This window comes from Balaenoptera ricei, chromosome 6 (genome assembly GCF_028023285.1).
Source record: "Balaenoptera ricei isolate mBalRic1 chromosome 6, mBalRic1.hap2, whole genome shotgun sequence".
Taxonomy (NCBI): domain Eukaryota; kingdom Metazoa; phylum Chordata; class Mammalia; order Artiodactyla; family Balaenopteridae; genus Balaenoptera; species Balaenoptera ricei.
In genome coordinates, this window is record NC_082644.1 from 119,355,564 (window position 1) to 119,380,529 (window position 24,966).

General features: G+C 43.3%; 1 protein-coding gene across 5 annotated transcripts in view; it reads right to left on the bottom strand.

The window, feature by feature from the left end:
- Positions 1 to 24,039, bottom strand: part of TSC1 (TSC complex subunit 1) — a 48,512-nt gene extending 24,473 nt beyond the window's left edge. Inside the window, exons 1-8 of one of the 5 annotated variants that reach the window (XM_059925925.1) lie at positions 23,922 to 24,039; positions 14,880 to 14,942; positions 8,066 to 8,251; positions 6,507 to 6,610; positions 5,255 to 5,407; positions 3,172 to 3,316; positions 1,469 to 1,623; positions 1,011 to 1,084 (exon numbers count right to left, since the gene is read on the bottom strand). In XM_059925925.1, the coding sequence (XP_059781908.1) occupies positions 1,011 to 1,084; positions 1,469 to 1,623; positions 3,172 to 3,316; positions 5,255 to 5,407; positions 6,507 to 6,610; positions 8,066 to 8,171 (737 nt within the window). In that variant the 5' untranslated portion in view covers positions 8,172 to 8,251; positions 14,880 to 14,942; positions 23,922 to 24,039. Of the gene's footprint in view, positions 1 to 1,010; positions 1,085 to 1,468; positions 1,624 to 3,171; positions 3,317 to 5,254; positions 5,408 to 6,506; positions 6,611 to 8,065; positions 8,252 to 14,879; positions 14,943 to 23,892 lie in introns of all 5 variants that reach the window. The other 4 variants (XM_059925926.1, XM_059925927.1, XM_059925929.1 and 1 more) reach the window with 4 other exon arrangements.
- Between the last annotated feature and the right edge of the window lie 927 nt (positions 24,040 to 24,966).

The window sequence follows — 24,966 nt, forward strand, 5'->3', positions numbered from 1 at the left end:
TTGCTTCCTAATTAGCTTTTCAAAATGAAACAAACATGTGGTCACACTATAAAGAAAAGAAAGAGAATGATTAAAATAAAAGCAAGAATAGTAGGTGCCTCTGAGGTGAGACATGGAACAGGGAGAAAGATGGCTGCAACTGCGGAGGTTAATGTCCCATTTTTTTCAGCCAAGTGGCAGCTACACAAGTATCCATGCGTTACTACTAAACTTTTCTTACACATTTGCTATGTTTCTCTACATATATCTCACAGCAAGTTGCTTTAACCTGAGGTTCGTGTGGCAGAAGGAGGGCTCGTAGAGAAGTGAAATTGGCTGAAGGGGGATCAGGCAGTGAGCCACCTTTCCCAGTGGGAGATCCTCCAATGTCAATACCCGTGGACCCCTTCTCCCCCAGAAGGCTTCACTCCCCAGCCTGGGGAGCATGAGGCTGGCAGCCAGCCAGAGAGAAGCGGAGGGGAGGGGCTGAGCCTCTCACAGCTCAGTGTGTAGGATTTCACCCTGGTCCCTCCTTTCCAGTCATGACTCAGCTCCACCCTCCATCATGCTTGGCGTCCTCAAATCAGGAGCCTTGCAGGTTCCACTTCCCCAGAGAAGGAACCTGGGCACTTCTGCCAAGCCCCGTGGAGGATGGCAGTCGCTTGGCTGAGCAGGACAGAGAAAGGGACCCGGGGGGCCCGGCCACTCGACGTCCAGACTCTCCACAGCGCGCTTGGTTCCAGCCACACCCCTCAGCGCCCGCCCTGCACAATCACACTGAGCTGCGAGCCTTTCCGGGGTTCTGCGGCGCGGGTGCCTGCACTGCACCTCCTCCATCCTGCCTGTGAGGAATATGCTCTAGACTCACGCATACAAAGTTTTTTTACTGTACGAGTCCTTTAAAATGGAATGATTCCATAAATAGAAGAACATGCTCCCCCAACAACACCTCAAAAGGGACATCTCCGAGGTCACATTTTCAATTTCTTAAGTGAGCCTATAAAATTCTGTCACTAGTTCAGTTTCTATACCTTCGAGGGTCCAGTTCATGGTCCTTGGATCCAGTCACTAATTCTGGGTGAATTCGCACATGCTCCATCATTGGCTAGAAGAGTTTGGGTTGACAAGTTATAAAAGGCTTAACTTCTGTGGTATTTCTACACAATGAAATATTATTTGACAATAAAAAGGAATGAACTACTGATACATGCCACACGTGGATGAATCCCGAAACATTATGTTAAGTGAAAGAAGCCGTTAACAAAAGACCACATATTATATGATTCCATATAAATGAAATGTTCAGGACAGGCAAGTCCTATAAAGGCAAAAAATAGATCAGTGGTTACCAGGGCTGGGGGCAGTGGGCAGCACAGGGAGAAGGCTGAATTTCTTTTCAAAATTTCCCTATCATTTAATACAAAAGTTATAAATGCAGCCTATTTACACAGTATGCTAAGTAGCTAATAAATGAGTTTTTGCTACTTACCTTGACCACCTCTTCAAAAGTCTCCAGGTTCTCCTTCATACTGTAGTGAGAACGTAGGAAGGAGACAAAGTTGCAAGGGTACATCCCATACAGGCGATGGAAGAGAGCGTAAACGCTGGCGTGGAGGTGGACGAGATAGATTTCCGTTACGTGGCCTAAAAAAGAAAACCATTGAAAGGAGTCACCAAGCTGGACACAAGACTGATGTGTGTGAAACAGACACGAGCACAGGGCTGCCAGCATGACTCTCCGCGTACGTGTGCTCCCACCTCGCTCCAAAGATGGTAAGTAAGAGCGGTTTTCTAAAATCCAAATCTGAACACACCGGACACCCCTGTTTGAAATCCATCAGTGGCTCCCCATGGCCTCTGGATAAACTCCCATCTACTCAGAGTGACCCATTAAGGCTCACACTGATCTAATCTCTGCCCTCCTCTCCAGTCACCCCTAAAACAGGACCCCAGACATTCTCATAATACTGAACCACCTTTACAACGGTACTCTCTGAAATCTGTAATCATGCTTCTCCACGGCCCTACTCAGTACGCGTCTCTTGAGAACAGCACTGACTCACTCACCTCTGTACCCTCATTAGTGCCTCGCACTGGGCTTGATGCGTAAGAGGCGTTCATATGTTTGTGGAACGAATGCGCGAGAACGTTTTAAAATCAGTTTGTAGTCTTAGCGATGCAGATTTGTAACTACAGAGTGAAAAACTACCATCCAGAAATTAGCTTAAAAAGCTAAGAGTGGGAGAAATAGAAAATTTAATTCATCTAGCCTTACCTAGACCCTATGGAAAACCCCAAGTCCACAGTATACATAAAGCTCCTCGAAATTAATGGACAGGCCATTTCTTTCTCCCCAGGAAAAGCCTACGAGACAAGTCAGCATCATATGCGCCTCAGGCTTGTCACTTAATCCTGCACAGGAAAGCCAGCATATTCCATTTCCCAGGGCTTACACATTTCATTCTTTCAACACGAATATCTTATACTGGGGTGACCAAAAGATTCCAAATTTCGCGTGTTTATATAGCTTCTGAATCATTTTGATAGAGCCGTACTACCTGTCGATATGGAAACAAAACCCCACTGCATTGGAAACTAGAACACTAATTAGGACGTGCTGCATTCTCTCTCCTCCTTCCACATTTACAATGGACAAGTTCTCTGAACCAGAAGCTTGTGTTCTGTCACTATAGACCGGCAGAGGAAGACAAAGATGTCCCACAAGCTTAGTCCTATACTGCTATGACACAGATTGAAGTTGTTTATCAGTTTATTGAAAATCAGGAAGTTGTACCTACCACTCAGTTTCTCTGACAACTAATCCTTTTAAGCCAACAAAATAAGGAAGGTATCTCAACAGTCGTGCTGCTTCTTTTTTTTTATTTAATTTGTTGGCCGTGCCACACGGCATGTGGGATCTTTGTTCCCTGACCAGGGATCGAACCTGCATCCCTTGCACTGGAAGCATGGCGTCTTAACCACTGGACCACCAGTGAAGTCCCAACAGTCATGCTTCTTATTTGTGCCTCTGGTGGACGTACCTGAGGTATTTCCTCATCTGGCTGGTGACAACCAGCCATTTCAGCTTTAGAATTCTACATGACCTTCCCTTCCAGCACATGACCTGTTAATCAATTATGAAAAAAAGCACTCACTTGGTGGGGCATGACAGGTATAGAAGGAGATCTTTACCTGGTTTCTTCAGGCACCATGACGAAAGACGGCCAAAAATATCAAAGAAATCATGAAGGTGCTGTTTCCCCGACTGCGGAATCATTGGTAGCATGGTTATCAGCACTAAGACCCCTGTTGTGAGGACAATGACATCGGTGTCCATCTGCAGGCAGGAAGGTCAAGAAAGAAGAAACACCTGTCAGGTGCAGCATTAGAATCCGCCCACTTGGAGGGTCTAACACCAAGGCATCACAGGTTAGACGCCCAGCACAGACTTATCCTCCTACCCCTAAGGGTGGGGGCACAACACTGAAACACATGCAACCAAAAGCCACTGGGGACCAGCGCGACCATGCTGAGTCTGCAGGGACCACGCTGACGCACCAAACTCATCCAGGGTAGGGGCTTAAACGGGGCTTGGGGACACCCAAGCCCAGAGACTTAGGATGTGCTATTTATAGCCCTTGGAGGGAAGTACAAGAAGCTGCTTTTTAACAGAACGAAAGAATGTTGCTATTCTTGTTCATTCAACCAAATCATAAAATACTTACTTTTTTAAAGTCAATTAAAAAGAACCTTATACATTGACAAGTCATTCACTATTTTCAAAGGATTACAACAGAAGTATAATTTAATAAGAAATTGGTATAGCACTAACAAGTCTACTTAATGGCTCACCTTCACAGCAATATTTAGAGACCAGCAAATAAAAGAAGATATGGTGACCTCTGACCATGTCTACAGTTGAAATATCAAGTCATATAAATTTAGACTAATTGAAGACACTTAATAACCAATGAATAATGAATCAACTCAGACTAGCTACAGCAGCTCACACGATCCACAATTAAGTTATGAATGTTTGCCAAGTAACTGGAATTCAGGTTGAAGAAACACGATATTAATCAAAAGACTACCATGCAGGCTAAGACGTTCATTATTCCTACTAAAAAAGGAATCTACGAGTCTGGAAATAAAGTTTTAAATATATTTAGTTTTTACATCAAGCACCAAGCCATTTGTTATGGCGGATATCTAGTAGGAAGAACATACAATCCTGGTAGGAGAATCAAGAATCTATAATGAGTTCGGGTAAAAAGGACTAACCCTAATTTTGGTTAACAAAACATTCTTACTGAAGGTTTGAATAACAGTCCGTAAGTAATTTTCAAGGCTTATCTTTTTGGAAAAGATAAGTATTTTGCAATCTGAACTAAACAGTGTGCCTCAAAATCAGATTATATTCTCGTCTATCCATTCACTTAAAAAAATTGTTAAAACTGTTCCTGCTTTTCCTGAACATTAAATGCACATTTTTATGATACCCTACCAATGTGACTCCCTGAGGTCCACCTCTAGGGAGATTAAAACAGTTAGCCTTGTTGGCAGAGACAAAAATCAATTTGCATGGTGCTGTGTCAGATGACTCCAAAGGCACTGACATTCTGGAACAAACACTACTGGATATTTTCATGTCATATCTCTGTGAGGTACAGGTAGTTCATATTAACCACATTTCCTTATTTTATAGATAGGAAACAAGTCCAGGAACTAAAACAGACTAAGCAAATAACGCTGAGTATTTCAGCAAGCCATGGTCAAAACCAAAAGCACAAAGTTCTACTCAGGTTTTGACTCCCTCTGTAGAAAAACGCACTAAGGTTAGTGCAAAAAAGTAGAATGCAACTCAGCTGCAACCAGAACATGTTCCTAAATAGCTGAAAGAGCCTTTCAGCCATTTTTCTATTAGCCAAAAGAGAACTTAGAAATGGGGGTTCCCCCAAGACAAACCAGTATGTTTTCAACTGAGGAAAGGCTAGACAATGATGAAATCAAAGAGGGCTGGAACAGCATAATGTCAACCAATCTGACCGAAATGTAACCACATTTGCTTGGACTAAACATATTGCAATAGTCACAGTGATGCACTGAGAGCTTACTAAGTACCAATTTTGGACTACGTTACATTTGAGAAAAAACAAATGACCAGAAGTTTTCAAACTCTCAAAGTTAAAATCCAGCTTGCTTGTTTTAAGGTACTCAGAATTTCAGAAATTATTTTCACAAAGCTATTTCGTTCAAATCCTTACAAACATTGTACCTTGAGACATTTTAGTAAAGAAGGCAAAAGAGGTGCTTGAGAGAGCTTATGCTTCCAAGACGGCTGCAGCCTCACAACGTGGCCCAGTAACGAGAGGGTGGATAACCGAGAGGCGGCTTTGCCCATGTAGTCATTCATTTTGTCCAAGAGGTGCTGAAAATGCACAAGAACAAGAGAAATATATCTCAGTAAAGCTGGGAAAAATCAAGGGAACCAAGGGACACACATATATGAATGTATGAAGTTCACACAAGGAGAGACAGCAGCGATATAGCCCAGTCTCTCAAGTCTTCCCTTTGAGGTAAAGAAAGGCTCATGCAGGTAGAGATCACATTCAAGATTTTTTAAAACCATGCTAGCAAACAACCCACTGTTGCATTTGGTCTGAGAGAGGGAAGCCAGTTTGCAACTCCTGAAAGAGGATCCCACAATACAGGTCTGTAAGCGGGGAGGAGGACTCCTTCATAGGCCCTCTTTTTGAAATACATATAGGCCACTTCTTATAATAACCAATGTTATAATAAGCCTGTGGTAGGTTGTTGAAGCTTCACAGGATCCTGCTAGAAGCAGTTACTTATTGCTCCCATAGCCCAGCCTACATGGATTTGGCCCCAGATATAAATCAGGTAGTAGTAGAAGTTAAAATTCAGCCCAGAGTAAAAAAAAAACAAAAAAACCCCAAGATGTACTGTAAAAGGCAAGGCAGGCAATTGCAAAGCCTTCAAATCCCAGTAAAGTAAATCACTAGCACATACAAACACAAGACGTACCAAAATCTGCAATTGCAATGCTTTGTTAGCTATTTACCATCAACAAAAATAAAAGCAAAAACATGAAGGAGTCTTCCAAGTGCCTGGTGCTGTGAAACAGCACTAGTCAATTAGCCCCATTAGCTGCCACACTTACAGATTCTGCCATATTGATCAAAAGTCTGAAAATCCTACTCAGAGCATGGGTTTAAAGATGGGTACCTTATGGATCAAACTGTCACTATACAATTATAGTTTAGGATTACAGGAGCAGCAAGAGCCTTAAAAGCCTCTTGAATATGTTGTATTTTGAAAACTTTTCAGGAAACATAGGTCCTGACAATTGTTTTTCTATGTAGTTATAGTCTGGGGGCAGTATCATCAATGGCACGTATAAGTCGAAGGAGTGAGCTCTGGACAGGCTGTGCACCGGGGCTGCACAGACACTGTCACACCACTCACAGAAAACGTATCAAGTCTCTACCATTAGTTCCAGCAGTTACCTTATCATGTGGCTCTTGCAAGGTAGTCAGGATGTGCAATACAGGCTGAGAATTGGTTTCCAGGTAATAATCCACCAAGGTGTTCACAAGCATTGGACCACGGTCTAAAGAAAGAAAAGGGCAGTTTATAATAGTGATTTCCTTTAACATTCTCAACTTACCTCAAATAGTTGCCTGTCACAAAATCCAGAAAACGTTTCTTTGCATGCTACCCAAAGTTCTATGAAGTGTTGTATTTCTGCTTCCTTAAATGAATTTAGGTTTAACAATAGGATAATACCAAGTTTATTTGCCTAAATAGCCGTAAGAGCACATGAAATACTATCTTCTTTTTTTTTTTAATATTAATTAATTTATTTATGTATTTGGCTGCATCGGGTCTTAGTTGCGGCATGTGGGACCTTTCATTGTGGCGCACGGGCTCTCTAGTTGTGGCACGCAGGCTCAGTAGCTGCGGAGCACGGGCTTAGCTGCCCCGAGGCATGTGGGATCTTAGTTCCCCAACCAGGGATCGAACCCGCGTCCCCTGCATTGGAAGGTGGATTCTTAACCACTGGACCACCAGGGAAGTCCCCTAACTTCTTTTTTTATTGCTTTTTTAATTACAAAAATAATTCATGTCTATTGTTATAACAATTCAAGTTATATGAAAGTACATAAAATACAAGTGAACATCTTCCTCACCACCTGCCTCCCAACCCACTCTCCAGAGACAAACACCCTTGGGTTTGGTTCATGTCCTTTCAAAACTTTTCACACTTGTACAATCACACACGCCTAGGCCCCATGTCCATATACCCATGGTCTGTGTATGTGTGTTTTTTCCTCTCAGCGAGGTGTTGTAGACACCTTTCCACGACAGCATCTATGACCTACTTCATTCTCTTTCCTGAGCTCCTTGTTCTCCACTGCATGGCCCTACATAATTAATTTAACCATTCACCTGCTGAAGGGTACGTAGGTTTTCCCAAGTTTCCACTACATTTCGTTCAAGGCTATAATGAAATACAGATTCTTGTAAGTCGGTAAGCCAAATGGCACATGCTTTCAAGTCGATGACAGATGCTCCAAAAGGGCAGAGCGCCCACGTACTGGCCTGCTAACAGTGCCCATTTCTATGACCAATATTTCATTTCTGCCAACCCGGCAAGCAGGAAAGGGTACTGTTTAAATTTATATTTCTCTGATAAAAAGAGAGGTTAAGCATGTTTCATATTAAAAATCACATGTGATTTACAGATGAAATGATATACCTGGGATTTGCTTTAAAATACCTGGGTGGGGGGAAGTCAGGGAGGTAAGATGAAACAGGAAAGGCTGGGTATGTGGGGTTCATTATGTGACTCTTACTTCTATGTTTGTGTGTATATTTGAGTATTTCCATAACTAAAAGCTTGAAACACATGTAGAATGAATCCACCGATGTATGCTTTTCCTTGGTGGTTTTAAAGACTCTCTTTAGAAGATGAAAACCAAAATTTATCAGCAGGATTCTAGTCACCTCTAGGTCAATCTCGTCTGATTAGCAGATAAGCTAACCAGGGTACGATTCTGCTTACCAGAACTGAGGTTCTCTTTAAAGACAGCTGTTACATCATCACGCACACTCAGCATGGGGGAATCCAACATGGAGAGGAGCTCCCCAATATTTGCTTGTTGGGCCATTATCTTACACGAATGCGCTGTGCTGGGTCCAGGATGTGTGTTAAAGACTTTGAAGGCTCTTCATTGGTGCCACTACCAGACTGAAAAAAAGAACAGGAATGGTGTAACAAAATGGCCCCATTTTTCCCCACAAAAAACTACCTGCCAGACAAACTGAGCATATATTCGAAGCAGTGAAAAGTCTGTCCAGAACTTTGCTGATAAAAGAAGCTAGGGCGTGTAAATAATTCTGTCCTTGACAAGTTTACGAAGAGGAGTTCTAGGGAATGCAACAGAGAGAAACCTTAAAAAAAAAAAAACAATACCAGTTGGAATCATCACAGCAACTTAATAATGGGACTAAATCTAAGTTTTATTCCTACTCTGATTCTACCTTGGGTTTTGGCTAATACTATGTTTATGTTTCAAATCAGTGATCTAAAGAGTAGATGAATTATTTTCAGAGAAAGAACTGAAAGCATGCTATCTTCTCCTTGACAAGCCCATCAGAGTCTAGAAGTTAGTATGGCCAGTTAGGTCACAAGTGCGTAAACCTCATTTGAACCAGGGATGGTTCCTCTATTTTTAGTGTATGCTCCTCATCCCAGACATCTACCACACACTCAAATGCTGCTAGTTACAGGGAAGTAGGCATGAACGGGGGAACCCTGCACCTTCAAAAACTCAGTCCTTTATGGCAGTGGAGCAGTCACCTTATCTTTATAGAGAAAAAGCAGCTCATTCTCCAGTGTCACTATACACATTTACAGTTATTCATTTCTCCCCACTATGGTCCCTAAAGCTATATTTTCAAAACCAAGTAAAGACAGCTACCATTTATTAGACAGGCACCGGACACCTTTCACAAACATCATCAAATACACTCCTTATATAACTACAGTATGATTGGTTCTTTTGTCCCCATTTTACAGGGAGAGGAACAAAGATCAACCCCATTTGCTTACGGTCAAAAAGCTAGCAGGAGGCAAAACCAGGGAGAACTGAAATTTGAGCCGAAATCTGCTTCTCTCAAAGCACTGAGCCCGTAAATGTGACATTAAACTAACTTGTGGCTTTGATCCTCACAGCAACTGTGAGGTAAGCAGGTATAATCCTTATTTTACAAATGAGAATATGGATACTCAAAAAGGATAAATAATTTTGCCAAGGTCACATAGTAAAGCAGAACTTAGATGCCTCAGCTCCCAGGCCAACAACTGTATACGTCACTTGCAGTCACATTAAAATATATTCTTATTTTCTATTTGCTTGTCTTTGGGTAAGCTAAAGTAGCAGTTCTCAGGTTTCAGTGTGTATCAAAACTACCTCGGATCTAACTTCCTGGGCCCATTCCAGAACTGAATTGTGGGCTTAGGAATATGCATTTTAATAAGCACAGCAGAATAATTCTTATATGGGTGATAAATAAGCCGCATTTGAGAAACACCACGCTAAGGAAAAACTCCGCTAAAGAGTTAAGCTCCTACAAGGATGCCAATTTTAAAGTAGCAATGACCCCTGAAACTGGTGAGTATTAACTTACTATCATCTATGCTCTTGTTTAATTACAACCTGCTGATATTCACTGATTTTGCTCTTGGTGAATCAAAAATTCATTAGCCAGAAAAATCAATTAAAATATATAAATGCATTTTTGATAGCAAATCCTGATGTAGAAAGTATGATGTAGGAATATAATACAAATTTATATTTACATAAATATAAATCTTACAGGTAAATCATAAAGGAAGTCAATTTCAAAGGACTCAGAAACGTGAGACCATAAGCGGTAAGATTTTATTGTAAAAGTTCAAAGCTGAAAACAATAAAATTTCACCTTATTGTGAGTTGGATTAAATTAAATTTACAAGTGAAGATAATACCAACCTGTCAGGGTTTATTGTTCACCAAGAGGATTAAATGAGATAGCGTGTATCACACAGTTAGCACAGTACCTGGCACAGATACACACTCACTGAGTAGTACTCACGTATTATCAGAAAGAATACTGGTAAAAACCTTTGGGCCACCACTTTCAAGGTGACTGGAATAGCACATTTATCTAGCTAGCCTCCACATTCATTTCTACTTCAGGTAAATCACAAATGATTCTCAGGCTTAAAAGTAATTTGTCCCTAAGTTTGGTTTTGTTCCAATAAAACTGCTACTTACCCAGTCTCAGGCTAGTGACACTCCGCGTTTGTCTTTTGTATATTCAGAAGATGGTAATGTCAGAGCTGTTCCTCCAAATGCAGGCAGCCCAGAGCAGAGTGACATGAGCTCAAATCTAAACAAAGATGGCGCCCATCCAGTCACCTTGGCGATACTCAGGGCTGACCGTCATGGGTCACCTAGCTTGTTTTTCAGATTGTAAATGTAATTTAGGTATCAAAGTCTGATTTCTGGAGCCTACTCTTTCCAAATGCTTTATAGAAAGCAAAAATAAGGTTTTATTCTAACATACATTAGTATCTTTTTTTGGCAACAAGCTTTTGTTGCTCTTCTCTCGAGTTCTAAAATTCTACCTTTTAACCATATTTTTTAAACCTCAGAAAAAATATAAATCATGGGCTTTGTGTGGGATTCTTCATTTAAGTGCCTCAAGTTCAAGGATTTTTGACATTCTAACAAGCCCTCACGGGAGTTCAATCATAAGCTTTTGGAATTAGGTCCATGATTGGAATATCTCCCCTTTTAAACTTATTCAAATATTTCTGGAGGGACTGAGTGCAGGATGCTAAGTAGGGAAGACAGACTTAGCAAGTGCAATGAAGAGCTACATGTACACGAGCAGGAAATGGACATGATATAGTGAGTACACAAAGGAGGGAAGGGACCAGCTCCACCTGGACGTGGTGGGAATGGGTGAGTTGCACACGTGTTAAACACACTTTACAGCCTAGAGAAGATAAGGGGAAAGTCCCTGAGAGGTTAGCACCACAGGCACATGAAGCATCCATTTCAGCCATGAAAGTCTCTCTTCCGTTTTGTAAGTACCCAAGTATAGAAAATAGGAGACAGGAGAAGCCAAAAGCCAATATTTAGTTAATGCATTTCTGTATCCTACGCGCCAAAGCAACATTCCATTTAGTTTACTATTACCTTTGGCGGCCACAAGCCACAGTACAGTGCTATCGATGACGCTATTTACATTAGGAAGCCGTGACTTTCAACGCCCACTCTCCACCCCAAAACCTGTCACTCTGATAGCCTCCTGGACCTCAGCAAAAGGCATGATCATTAGTCTCTAGCAAACGTCCAGGTGACATCCGTGCTCTTCCACCACTCGTACCCTCACATCTAATCCTCTGGCAAACCCACTGACTTATCCCTTTTGTTGTCACCCCAGCCCAAGCCCCCCTCATCCCCGCTTGGAGACAAGGGAGCACCAGGCTCCCTCACTACCCTCGCCCTACAGCTTACCTGCCACCAAACAACCACAAAAGACTCTGAAGTAGGGAAATCAGAATCTTTCACTCCCCTGTTTAAAATCATCCAGTGGCTTCCCACGGAGCTAATAAGCGCCAGCTCCCAAGGGGCCTGCAAGGCTCCACCAGACTGGGCCAGTTGTGAAGTCCCCACTCCCTCTGCCTTCGTTTCACAGCACTCCACCCCCTCGTCTCTCTGCTCTAGCCTCAGGCTCCTAAACTCAGGAAAACAGCTTCTTGCTCAGGCCTCTGCACTTGCTGTTGCTCTTCTCCCAGATCCTCGTGTGGCTGTTTGTTTCAAGTCTCTGCTCAAAACGTCACACCGTCTCTGAGAGGCCTCCCTGACCACTCAATCTAAAGCAACAGGGGGGCTCTTAGTCACCACCTTTGAATAAACCAAACTGAAACTCTACACTGGTAACCAGATTTGAGATTTATGGTTGGAAAATAGAGATTTACCAAAGTTCGATTTTACTCTCTATACTTGGCCAAAATCTGGCTGCGGCCTTGGTCTTTAGGACTGAAAGCTGAGCAATCACCCACTTCAGCAGCATTTCTGGCACCTTTGACTGTGCATGTGTGACCAACAACTATATGTTAATGTTACCATCACACCTAATCCACATCATGTCAGTAATGCGACAAGGCATGCATACGGAATTACTATTAATAGCTGAATAAAGGTAAAAACATTCTAGATGTAACATCTAAGTTTTGTGTTTTATAAGTTGAAATTCTGTCAATACAATACTTATTTATACATTTATTATTACAAAAATAAAAGCTTCAGTTAACGATGTGATTTTTATGTTCAAAAACAATTAAGAACTTCCAAACAGTTAAATATATTAACTAATATTATGAGTATTAAGGTAGATTCGCTAGATAGCTTTACAAATAACAGTAATTATTCTTTGAGCCAAATGTTTATAAAAATTTTAGTAACACATGGCTAAATAACAGAAATTAAACTATATTTTAATTCTAACTTTTATAGAATTGCTTTATAACATTTATTACAAACGGAATAATCTTTAAGAACTTCACTTAATTTGTAGTCCTGATTTGTAGTCTTTCAAGAAAAAGTCATAGTTGGGAATACCTCACATCTTGTGAGGGTGAATTAAAAATAAAATGCCAACCTGTCACCTCAATTTTATGACATGAAAAAAACCCAAAATCACAGTCAACAATATCCATGATAAATCATCTTCAAGCCAAACATAAAGAATATATAGAGTATGAAGAGAAGAAAAGAAAACAATGTTAAGAAAAAATGAAATACTCAAACACATTTTGTACTCACTAATCAAATTTCAAAACAGACTTTACAAAAAGTCTGTTTTAAGAAGACAATTTCTTGTAGCTGTGTGTATACGGAGGCTAAAAATTTAATCAAAAAGCTTTTCAAAATGATTGGTATAGATTGTCAACAATTTTTAGTAGCTGAAGATGAAGGATCCTTGAGGCTTGCCCAAGCTATGAATCCCAGGTACAGGTTCCTTCCAGAAAACAATTTACCAGAAACTCTCCCAAATTACATTCTGCTTTGTCTAAAAAGGTTAGTGATGGGACTAAACGTGGCAGCTGAAGACAAATGTCCTTCCGGTATCACACACGTGTTAACCCAGGAGCAATCTAGCAGCTGACACAGCTGACCAATTTGTTAAAATTTCAAATTTTAACAATCTGACTACTAAAACGGAATACAAATGCAATATTGAAAAATGTTTAATAAAATCTGAGATTTGTGGGACTTCCCTGGTGGTGCAGTGGTTAAGAATCCGCCTGCCAATGCAGGGGACACGGGTTCAATCCCTGGTCCGGGACGATCCCACATGCCGTGGAGCAACTAAGCCCGTGCGCCACAACTACTGAAGCCTGTGCGCCTAGAGCCCATGCTCTGCAACAAGAGGGGCCACTGCAGTGAGAAGCCTGCGCACCACAATGAAGTAGCCCCTGCTCGCTGCAACTAGAGAGAGCCTGTGCGCAGCAACGAAGACCTAATGCAGCCAATAAATAAATAAATAAATGAAAATTAAAAAAAAAAAAATCTGAGATTTGTGATGTGTGATGTTCAGCTTGGGCCTCAATGATTTGATCATGACCATCTGACATTGGGTTCAAATTCATATGCAGTGGATTTCCGACAAAGGACAGGGTGAAGTACACATAAAATATTTGAAAGTAAAAAGTCAAACTTAGAAAGCTTCCCCTACTCGTGAGGGAACAATACTTCCACCTTCTTGTTAGACAGTCTACAATCTGTATTAAGTCCCTGTTTGTGAACAGACACCAATCTTTACGGCAAAAATCTCCACCTTATTTCACAATTCCTAGGAGGTAAGGTGAGGCAGACAGTGACAGAATACAGCAAATAGCAACCAGTGAGGCATTAAATGAATCCCATTAGCCATCTGTGCATAAAGACAGCAGACCAAACACTTCCCTATCTCCCCTACACCCTTCCTGTAGACACGGAAAGCTGTTGCACTGCACACTCCTGCCAGTAAACTCAAAATTAGAGCTCAGGGATCAGTCAGGTCACTCAGACTACATTAGTATCCACAGAAATGCCAAAGCCTCAATATTTAGGAAGGATATATTCCAGGACTCTGAGAATTGTCCAATTCCTAGAAACCACGATAGCATGCAACTCATCCCCCAAAAATGAATTAAGACAATTAATAAGTAAAGCCATGTTACAATGTAAATGCTAATTCGTTAGCTCAGGGGTCCTCAGCCCAGGACGTACATTAGAATCACCTGGAGAGTCCACACGATCCTGAGCAGGTTAAGGGGTGGGGTCCAGACAGGACATCTGGCTTGTTTTATAGGCCTGTGTGGATTGTTAAGGCACAGCCAGGCTTGAGAACCTCTGTGTTAGTTAAATGACTTGCTCAGACACACAGGTTTCAATTTTATCTAGGCGTTAGAACCAAATTCTGCTGCTAGATTGAACTGATTTGAGTCGCAGGTACACCAGGAAAATTACGTAATTTCAGAGCCCAATTGCTCGTCTGTAAAACGGAGATACACCAAAAGTGTGGCTGTGAAGAACAAAATAAATAACCACAGAATGCACTTAACACCATGCCTGGCACTGAATAAGCAGTTAATAAATTACCAGTAATTTGACTAATTACTTCACGGCACAGAAGGTCTAGTTCCTAGCAAGTAGCTAAAAACATCAACGTTAATCCTGAATGCAAAGAAACATCTTTGCCCCCATACAGCCACAGACAGGATAAATGATTCTCTTCCACCTTCCCCCAACCACTGGACTGAGTTTGTACCTTACCTGTTCTGGGGACAATTGGTACTTCAGTTTCCAGTGCTGTCAACCTGGTGTCTTTCATGGTCACTGAAGAGAAGAAACACGCATCTGTCAATACCAATCTCACAATGAAGTGAGATCCCAGACACAACAGAGGAAGTTCAGGATTCACTGGCTTCCACCTCTTTCCTACTGCACATCCCTGACAGGTGGCCATCTGGTTTCCGCTGGAATGAACACTTATAATCAGTGGGTGCACGTGCCTCTCCCCGTCTACATTTCTGAACAGTTGGTTGCTGGAAAATTCTTTATGTTGTGCTGAACTTGTAAACTCTGCCTTTTGTTAACTGTCTTTATTAGAGCTATAAACGAATGGGCAGGAAATGCATGGGCAGGATGGGCTCCAGAATTAGGGCTCCGAGTTGAAATCCAAGCTCTGCCACTGAGTAGCTGTGTAACTTTGGGTGATTTATCTTATGTCTCTAATGTCCAATCTTAAATTACGTCACCTGTACAGTGAGAAGAACGGTGGCGTCTACCTCCTAAGGCTGCGTGAGGCCTGCAGGAGATGAACGCCCATAGCCCTTGCATGGCACAGAGCATGGCACAGAGAAACCACCTGAGGAGCCCGAGAGGAAGAACAGCGCCAGGCATGAAGCACTTGGTGGGTCCACATCACCTCAAACCCACCACACCCCCTCCCTCCCCACGGCCCTGCCCCACTAGCCACACACGTCCCCATTTCAGGACCAGGTACATGTTGTCCCTGTGCCCGAGAGACTCTACCTCTGCCCCCTCCCAAGCTCAGTCTTCACCCTGAAAAACCTCAGCTTAAACATGCGCTTCATCAGAGAAGCCTTCACTTCCCTCCACTCAGGGCCAGACCAGGTCAGGCCCCGTCACATACTCTCAGCAGCCTGTATTTCTTGGTGTCACGGAGCACACCCGACTAAGCAAGTGCAATTAGTTACTGAATATGTCCCCCTCACCAGAACAGCAGTTCCAGCCAGGGAGAGACAGGGGCTTCTCCAGTACTGCGCCTCTTGCAGCTGCCACAGTGCCTGGGACTTGTTCACTGAATGATTAGGAGTTAAAATATTTCTTAAATAAATGTACAAAGTTGAATTCTGCCTTTGAAACCACACAACCTTAATCTAATCCTTCTACATGACAAGCATAAAATATATGAGAACAGGTATCATTTCTCCCTATTTTCTTTCCCTTTTTGCCCTGCTTTCTACCTAAATTACCTCATATTAAATATCCTTGTTAAATATGAGTATATGTAAATACATTCCAGTTTGCTCTTAAAATGTGGGCCCTTCAAACTACGTTTAGGTACAGCCTGATCACCAGATTGTAAGCTCCATGGGGACGGGGACCCCCACTGGTGGGGGACCACCAGTGCACACCCAGGGCCTATTGCAGCATCTGGCACACAAGGGGCAAATATACCCTGTTCAGGTCAACAAAGATTTCATCAGCTTCTTTGGTAGCCATTCCAGGGTTGAATACAGATATGAAAAGCTGAACCTCATACACTATATATGCCTAATTACACTGAACACGGAAGAGCTTGGAAACAAGCCCTTCCACATACAATCCTGGTCAAAGTTGACTAGTGTGTTGAGCAGCTCTCTAACAATTAAAACCTCTTGCTCCAGATGACGGGGTAATTATATTTCCTTGTAGAACACATTCTAGGCATTAACGCCATTAACTGTGGTCCTCAGTGGCATACTGCAAGTGTGTGTGCAGAGTTGGAAGGCAGGCTGGCCTTCCAAAAAGGCCAACGAAACCATTCACACAGGGGGTGCTTGCCCAGCCACAGTCACTCAACCAAAAGAGCTAGAATTAAAACACTGGAGCCTCTAATCTTCAGAATCTTAACTTCAGCTGTTAACTCCACTGAGTCATGTAGACTTCCTCTTGCAATTAATCCCAGTTGGATCTTTTACCTGAAAAGGAATATCTAAGGCAAGGGTAAAATTAGGATGTATACAAGATGAGATCTTATAGCCTGCCTAGCCAGGATCACTGTCCTAGATAAAGGAACTGGCATAGGAAATCAGAATGTTTTTTGTCCAATGCTCGACATTAAGACTTCTTACCTTCTTTATTGCTATGCTAAAAGATGGTAATGGTGATAAATGTTGGCCAGTCAGGGGCTACCTGGCATTATTTATATTTTTAAGTGTTTACTTATTCATTTATATTTAAATCCTGCCCTATGGATGTACTACTAGGTAAAATCATGCGACCTGTGAACTTCCTGATCAGAAGTGAGGAATGGCGAAGACCCTCCTCAAAAATGTGTACCCCTGAGGGGTATGGATGGAAACACCTGTCAGAGCATAACAGGGCCAATCCATGTTCTTATCTTCGAAAGCCAAATTATAAAAGAAACATGCCCTCAGATCTGGACTCTTCCTCTTGGACCCAAAATTTGTATTCTCACCAGAAAGCAACACTGTAATTGCACTTCTATGAGTCTTTTTGAATAGAAATAAAGGGTAGGTTTGAGGAAGATGATGGCTCTGTGCTTTAGTGTTTTGAGATTAAGCAGAAGGAACACAGGTCAACTTGTTTTCACATTTCACCTTCATTTCATTCTGTACGTGTTTACAGAGAGATGGTGTGTATATGTGGGGTACACACAAACTCCAGCTGAACAGCCATGTAGAGAGTCATAAGCAGGACTTGTACACATTTTTTCACACATCTCTGCCCTAGGCAAGATGCATTACGAGCCATGAGAGACCTGAGAGCTGTAATATACCTTTATGAAATACTAGTGGCAGGTACCTAAATGCCTTCACGAAGTATTTTATCTGAAAATATCAGCTGAATATTCAGACTTTTGGAAAATCAGTGTTGTGTGTGGCCTTCTAGCCCCTAGGACTCCTCAGAACCCCAAATCACATAAAATATGTAACTGCATATCACATCGCCTAGATAATTTTGTACAACTTTTCTATGATGTAAAAACACAACTACAGGTATAAACGAAAGCAGATGTCTCTTCACTGTAACTTGTTTTCTGTACTGAGGTTTTTATCTAAAAAAGTTCAAAGACAATTCAGATACAGGTTCAGGCATAGATGGACTATTTCATTATCAAGTACAGTATAGGTAGAACAGAAACATTACACAGATAATACAGATAATAATAATATGTCAATAACACACTACTGGGCTTCCCCGGTGGCACAGTGGTTAAGAATCCGCCTTCCAACGCAGGGGACACGGGTCCGAGCCCTGGTCCGGGAAGATCCCACATGCCGTGGAACAATTAAGCACGTGCGCCACAACTGCTGAGCCGACGTGCCACAACTACTGAAGCCCACACGCCTAGAGCCTGTGCTCTGCAACAAGAGAAGCCACCGCAATGAGAAGCCCACGCACCACAACGAAGAGTAGCCCCCACTCGCAGCAACTAGACAAAGCCCGCGCACAGCAACAAAGACCCAACGCAGCCAAAAATAAATAAATAAATAAATTTATTAAAATTAATAATACACTACTACACAATTATGTTTGACTCTGGCTCAGTAACGCTCAGGTGACTTCTTAGAGTAATATTCTATCAAGTGAATAAAGTTGCCTTCAGCACAAATGCATCCAAAAAAGGTAAGATACAAGCTCCAATTCACTCTTCCTACCAATGCACAGAAGGAAAGAAAGGGGTAGGAAATACCACTCAGTGTGTGAAAGTAAAACAGCTGGTAGCAAAACCTGCCAAAATGTGTAGTCACGTGTGATTTACATGGTCTCAGCAGTTGTGGCCCCTCTCAAGGTTGTACAAACAGGGGCAGGAGAGCTCCAGATTCTCCATTCAGAACTTTTGCCATGAGGGACCTGGAAGGACAATTTGCTGAAGCGTATACCCTCTTTCAGAGGTAAATCCTCTAGTAACTTGCCTGCAGGGACAGAGCTTGATTTTGGTAAGGTGTAGCTCTTCTATAAATAATGTTTATGTTTTAACTTTCTATTAGCATGAACAAGATTATTTACCAAGAAAATAAACCAAATATCATGTATGTTTCAAAAAACAGAGCTTCCCTTAAAAGAAACCTGAGAAAAATTGTGACGATTTCTTTAGGTTTCAAGTTCACAGGACTAAAACAGAAATATCTGAGGGAATAAAGGCACAGGGTCTGATAGCCTAGGACTAAACATGTGGTTCTCAAATGTGGTCCTCACACCAGCAACGTCAGCATCCCCTGGGGATTTGTTAGAAATGCAAATTCTTGGGCCTTGAGCCTTGGTGGTCAGAGACCTCTGAATCTGGGAGTGGGGTCTTCATGGCAATTCTGATGCCCACAAAAGGTTGAGAACCACTAGCCTAGGAAGAAGGATGAAGGCAAGAAATATTAAAAATATATATTTAATATATATTTTATATATACTTTTGAGGTTCAAAGGGAAAAAAAATAGTGCATAAACCTTGGGGAAAAAAAGCCCAATGGAATTCTGCCAGGTGCTAAACGTACACACAGACTGAATGCCAAGCTTGACAAGCATTTAGCAAGTTACACACCTGAGTTCTCCACTTATAATTTTTTTTTTTTAATGTGACACCTAAGGTTGATCTTCCAGTGAAGTATAAAGAACCTTTCAATATAAAGGTTTAAGAAAATGATTTATAATACAAACAGTACATAGTCCATCTTTAAAAGACGTGGGCCGTTCCTATCTACTGTTTCGTTTGCTGTTTGTTTGTTTGTTTCTTTTTTAAAGCCCAAGTCCATTTTTAAGAGCAGTAATCTATCTAGAATGATCAGCTGGGCTTCAGGCTGGGTCTGTAAAGTTCCTGAAGCCATATCCAAAATTTCATATCTGTATGAATTTTGTTCTTGGTGCTGATGGGACAAAAAAGGATATTTGGTCCACAGCTTCCCACAAATTCTCAGAGGGTAACGGAGGCCCCCCCAAAACTTAAGAACCATTGACCTCTGAGTTAGTTTCTGAGATCAGCAGTTCAGACAATTTATCCCAGTGAAAGATTAAATGTGTGTGTTCTGGAGTCAAGCAACAGGGCTCCAATCCCAGCTCAGCCACTGAATAAGTGGCCTTAAAAGCCTCAGCGTGCTCATCTCTCTCTCCCGTCCCTTAAGGCTGTGGGAAGAGCTAACAGGATCCCGCACGTAAAAAACACAGCACACTGTTTGGCACTGTGCCAATAAATATAAACTTTATTATAACAATATTACTACTAAACAAAATGGGTACATAAGCCTTAGAAGTCTACATTTAATAACTTATACTTGAAACATTGATACAGTCATCCTGTAGCTTAGAATGGATACACTTCATGTTTGTTTCTGTACTCTTGGGCTCTGTGGAACTACTCAGAGCAGCACAGGTCTTAACAACTGCAGACATTACGGTCACCACATCTGTTTTTTCTTACCACGGCCCGTTGTGTCCTCCATCACCGACCGAAGGGTAAAGTTGTCCCTTGTTACTCAAATACTTCTTGGCTTCTACTGCCATTATCTTTACTTTAGAAAGTGACCTGTGAATTCTAGGCCAGTAACTACCACGTCTTGCTCTGTATCAAAGCTAGGTTTTTAGGGCACTTTACTCATTAGATGACAATCTGAATTCATTCAACCTTAAAAAGTGTTCTATAACCTTTTGCTACTTCCCTGTATAGAACAAAAGTTAGTACTGCACAAGAGAATGGACAAGAAGAAATTAGCAAGGTCCTGGGATTATATATGTTTTATATATACATATTTTTTTAAATTCTCCCCCTCCCAAAAATAGACACTAGACATTAAATTACTAATGTCTAGGAACTACATGCTTAACAAGTAAATCAGAAAAAGAATAATCTAAAATTGCTGATGGTGATTTTAGACCAATTTAACTGGTCTAAAACCCTTTTCAGACCAATGGAAAAAAATCAGTATTTCATGCAAACTAAACACTGAAGGGGGAAATTCAGTTTTTGAGTATATGCTAATTATAAATATATATGTATTTTTAAAGCAAAAAGCTCGAGATTTAAATGCTATCGAGTATACTTTTCTTTCACGCTTGCAGCTACTTAAATAACAAACAAAACTACTACAAATAAAACTAATCTCTCGAAGAGAAATTTATAATATGAGGAACTTTTAAGGAATACCTTCTTAAAAATGTGATATAAAGGAAAGGATAAAAACAGGTCGCGCTAAAAGTCATCCATTTGCTCAGTTATTATAAAGCCATTAACACTTTGATTCAATCAATGTAGAATCTTTAACTGAAGCCCCAGAAGGACTTGAAATCTCAGAAATTTAGACTTTGAAATACTCATTTACAATCCAACTCTCTTATTTCACAAATGAATAAACTGAAGCTCAGAGAACTTAGTGGCTTGTTAGAAGTCGAAAGCTATTTGACTTTTAGAAAAGCTTGAAATGGTTGATGTATTGCTGTATTTGGCTCATCTGCAGCCAAGAATATCCAGTTAATTCCAGAAAAAGTTAACTTTAGTCTACCATGGCCCTAGAACCCGGAAAAGAACCATACCTGTACCTTAACAAACTCTGAAAGAAGACAGATCTGTAAGATCAAGTCAGCTGTAATTCAGAGCCCCAAACTTACCCACCACTATATACACCAGAGGTTAGAAGCTATTTTAAGAAATGCCTCTGCAATAAATTATAAATTAAAAGAAAAATAGTCGAAGTGGTTACTTTAGCCACTGGTCCGCAACCCCTGGTGCACATCAGAATCACCTATGACTTCTTCCAAAATACACATCCAGGGTGTCCTTAAAGACCGAATACGCAAATCTACCTACTATGGGGCCAGATACCTGTGCATGAAGGTTCTGATGGACGCTACTGTTAGAGATCTCTCGTTTCCGGTAATTTCATTACTCTATAAACATCCCATAGACAGGCATGTATTTGATTTGTCCTAGTAAGCCTGTTCAGTTTCGCCTCACAAATGAAAACAGGTACGCACAGAAGGCATCTTATTACACCCGGACAGCAGCGGCATGGGACGGCTTTGCTCTTAAGAAACCAGTGAGGAAGAGTACAACTGAGTCACAGGATTTGAGACACTCCAACTGAATGAAAACAAGTAAGAATGCGTGTAGCTGCCTAGGAATCTGTCTAGCTAGGCATTTAGGAGCATCCCAAAGTCTTTATGACGCCAGGAAATGCGTGAAGCAAAGAAAGCTTACGTCGTTCGCCCTTCCATGCACGTGAGGTAAGAGCGTCTGGGTAAGATAGGAAGTTTGGTAAGAGGATAGTTTCCACTGACACCCTCTATAAATACCCCTTAAGTTTACACCAGGTGGTTAGAGGGAGAACCTGTGACTCCCCAGAGCAACAGCAAAGAATCTGTCAGTGTTTCTGAGGCACCTCATTAGCCTGATGCGTGACTGTTAAAGGTGCATTTCCCCACACCACCCTACATCAGTTTCCACACGTGCATGTTCCAGGTTTACTCAGGAATGGTCAACTTAAGAATCACAGGTGGTTGCTCTGTAAATCAAGGGCTCCCACAAGGTTTGGTTTTATGACGCTTCTCGAAATTTACAGCTCCACTTTGCCAGCATGTGTGAATTCAGACGACTCCAAGTTGATCCCCAAATTATAAACCTATGAATCTCAGAAGAGTATTATTCTATTTTAGTACTTTTACCGCTTACGCTATGTTAAGTGAAGGGCTATTTCCATGCTTTCTATAAAAAAAATCCAGCAAGGATTTTAGCACGACTTCTTTCTGCAGTAAACGTGTGAGTTTTATGAAAACATCAAATACTTTCCGGCGTAATTTAGACTAACATGTTTACAGGCACAACACTGTCACCCCCAACAAAAGCTAAGGTATAGAAGCAAGGGTGCTCCTCCTCAAAATTAAAGACACACACACACACAGGCACAGACCTCGGCCAACTGATTAATTCTAATCACCTACTTGGAAAGAAAGACGGGCCAGCTTTGATCAAATAAGAGATAAATGAGAGAGTCATGGGTGTACAAATAGAGACAGGAGCACAGTCTGGGAGGCAGTCAGACCCCAGTTCCCGTCCTGGCTCACATAATCCTAGTGGGGTGACCTTGGGCAAGGGACCCTCATCTCTCGGGGCCTCAGTTTCCTCATCTGAGAAATGGAGGCGTTAAGAGTGGCTGCCTCTCCCCTTTGTCTCGGGGGCTACAGGAGAGGATGACCGCAAAGCACTTGCACAGCGAGTGCCCCATAAACAAGCTGCTGTTGTCAGGAGAACCGCGCCCCCTCCAAAGCCTCCCCCCACACCCCCAAATCCAAAGCACACGAAGCAAAACTCTTGAACAGGAGACACAAAGAAACAGCTTTCATTCTCCAAGGGCTCTCTGACTGCGGGCTCTTCGCCCTCCAGTTCCTCAAATGAATGAATGAGCGTCTAGGACTGGCTCTGCAAATAGCTGTCTCTTAAGAATCACCTCTGCTGACTCGAAAGCAACTGTCTTTCACCGTCGATTAAATACCCACGAGCACACCCGGAGCGACGCGCTCGGTCATGCAAATTTCAGCGGAGACACCGAGTCCAGGCGGGTCCCTGATGCCCACAGGCAGCCTCCATTCATCCCCCGCCCCCCCCCCAACCCCTGACCCCTCTCAGCAAGCCCGGGGACCAGCCCCACCGCCCGGCCCCGCCCTCCAGCCGAGGGTCTCTCCCCCGCTCTCCGCACCCCGCGGGAACCTGTCACCCCACCCAGCGAGGGGCTGGCGACCGGGCCCACCTCACCCCTGCCCTCGGCTCCGCGGCCCGGGGGTGCAGCCGTCCCCTCCGTCGCCGAAGAGGGGCGACGTGCCGGCCGGGGCCGCCTCTCCTCCCCAGAGAGCCGCCAGCCCGGCCGGGCCCCGCCGGAGATAGCGCGTAATAAGAGGGAGGGGAAAGCTCTCCGAACCCCCCTTCCCGGAGTCCCTTCTCCGGCAAGAGAACCCCTTGCCCCAGCCCCACAGGGCCTCCCAGACTGAGGCCATGGTGCCAGGACTGCCCTGAGAAGCCCCCATGAAAGGGAGGGGGCGACACCCTCATACTCACACACCGTCTCCTCCCCCTCAGCTGTTTACCTCACAGCTCCTCCAGCCTACAGGGCGCCGCCATCTTGGACGTACAGCACCTCCCCCCCGTCGTGAAATGTCCGCGGCCGCTGCAGCCTCCGCCACGAAAAAGAGTCCCAGCGGGGTTTCGCCCCCACAACCCCGTCGAACCCGACGACAGATGACCGCGGTCGGCAGCACCTTTGGAAGGAAGGAGCAGTTCTGCTCATTACTGATGATGCTAACCAGTCGAGAAAGAACCAAGGAGAGTTTGTAAGGTAGGGGGGCGGGGACGGGCGGAAGGATTCCTAAAGGGAGCCGCTGAGAGATCTTGTGACTGCGAAGGAGGCAAAAAGAAGGGCCGGCGCGGCGGGAGGAGCCACGCGAGAGAGCGAGGGGCGGGGCGGCGGGCCGGGCCGGGCCGGGCCGGGCCGGGCCGGGCCGGGCAAGAGGCGTAAACAAGCTGGCCCGGCTGGGTGTGGTTGGAGTGCTTCACGCATTCCGGAGGTTCCTTCTCCGCTCGCAGACCCGGGTGCCCCTTCCAGGGTCTCCGTGTGCCCGGCCGCAGAGCTGCGTTCATGTTTCCCGAAGAGCCCGTAGGGCCCCTGTGGGCGAAGGGTCCGCTGTGGAGCCTTGGAGGAGAGGCGGCTCATCTGGGGAAAGAGAAAAGCTGCACCAGGGCAGCCTTCTTTCCTTCGCCGAGTATTTACAGAAGCCCACCTCTGGGCCTGCGGAGACCCACAGTGGCTTCTACCCTCTGATTGCTGGCGTTTCAGACCTGGTCGCGACGTCTATGGAAAACCACCCTGATCAGAGCGGGCAGCTTTAAAAGCAGAACCCCTCGGTTCAGTTCCTGCTCCGCTGCTTCCTAGCAGTGTAAACCTGGGCAAGTCTTGAAGTCCCTTGAGCCTCAGTTTCTTCCTCTGTGAAATGGGCATAATAACGGGAGTGGAGTGAGGATGCAGGGAGAAAAAGTGTGGAGAGTGTTTAGCACAGCGACCCTCGCCGAGTGAATGCTCGAAAGATGATGGTCCTTATCAGAGGCAGGGTATAGTAGACGCTGTGACTGATACAA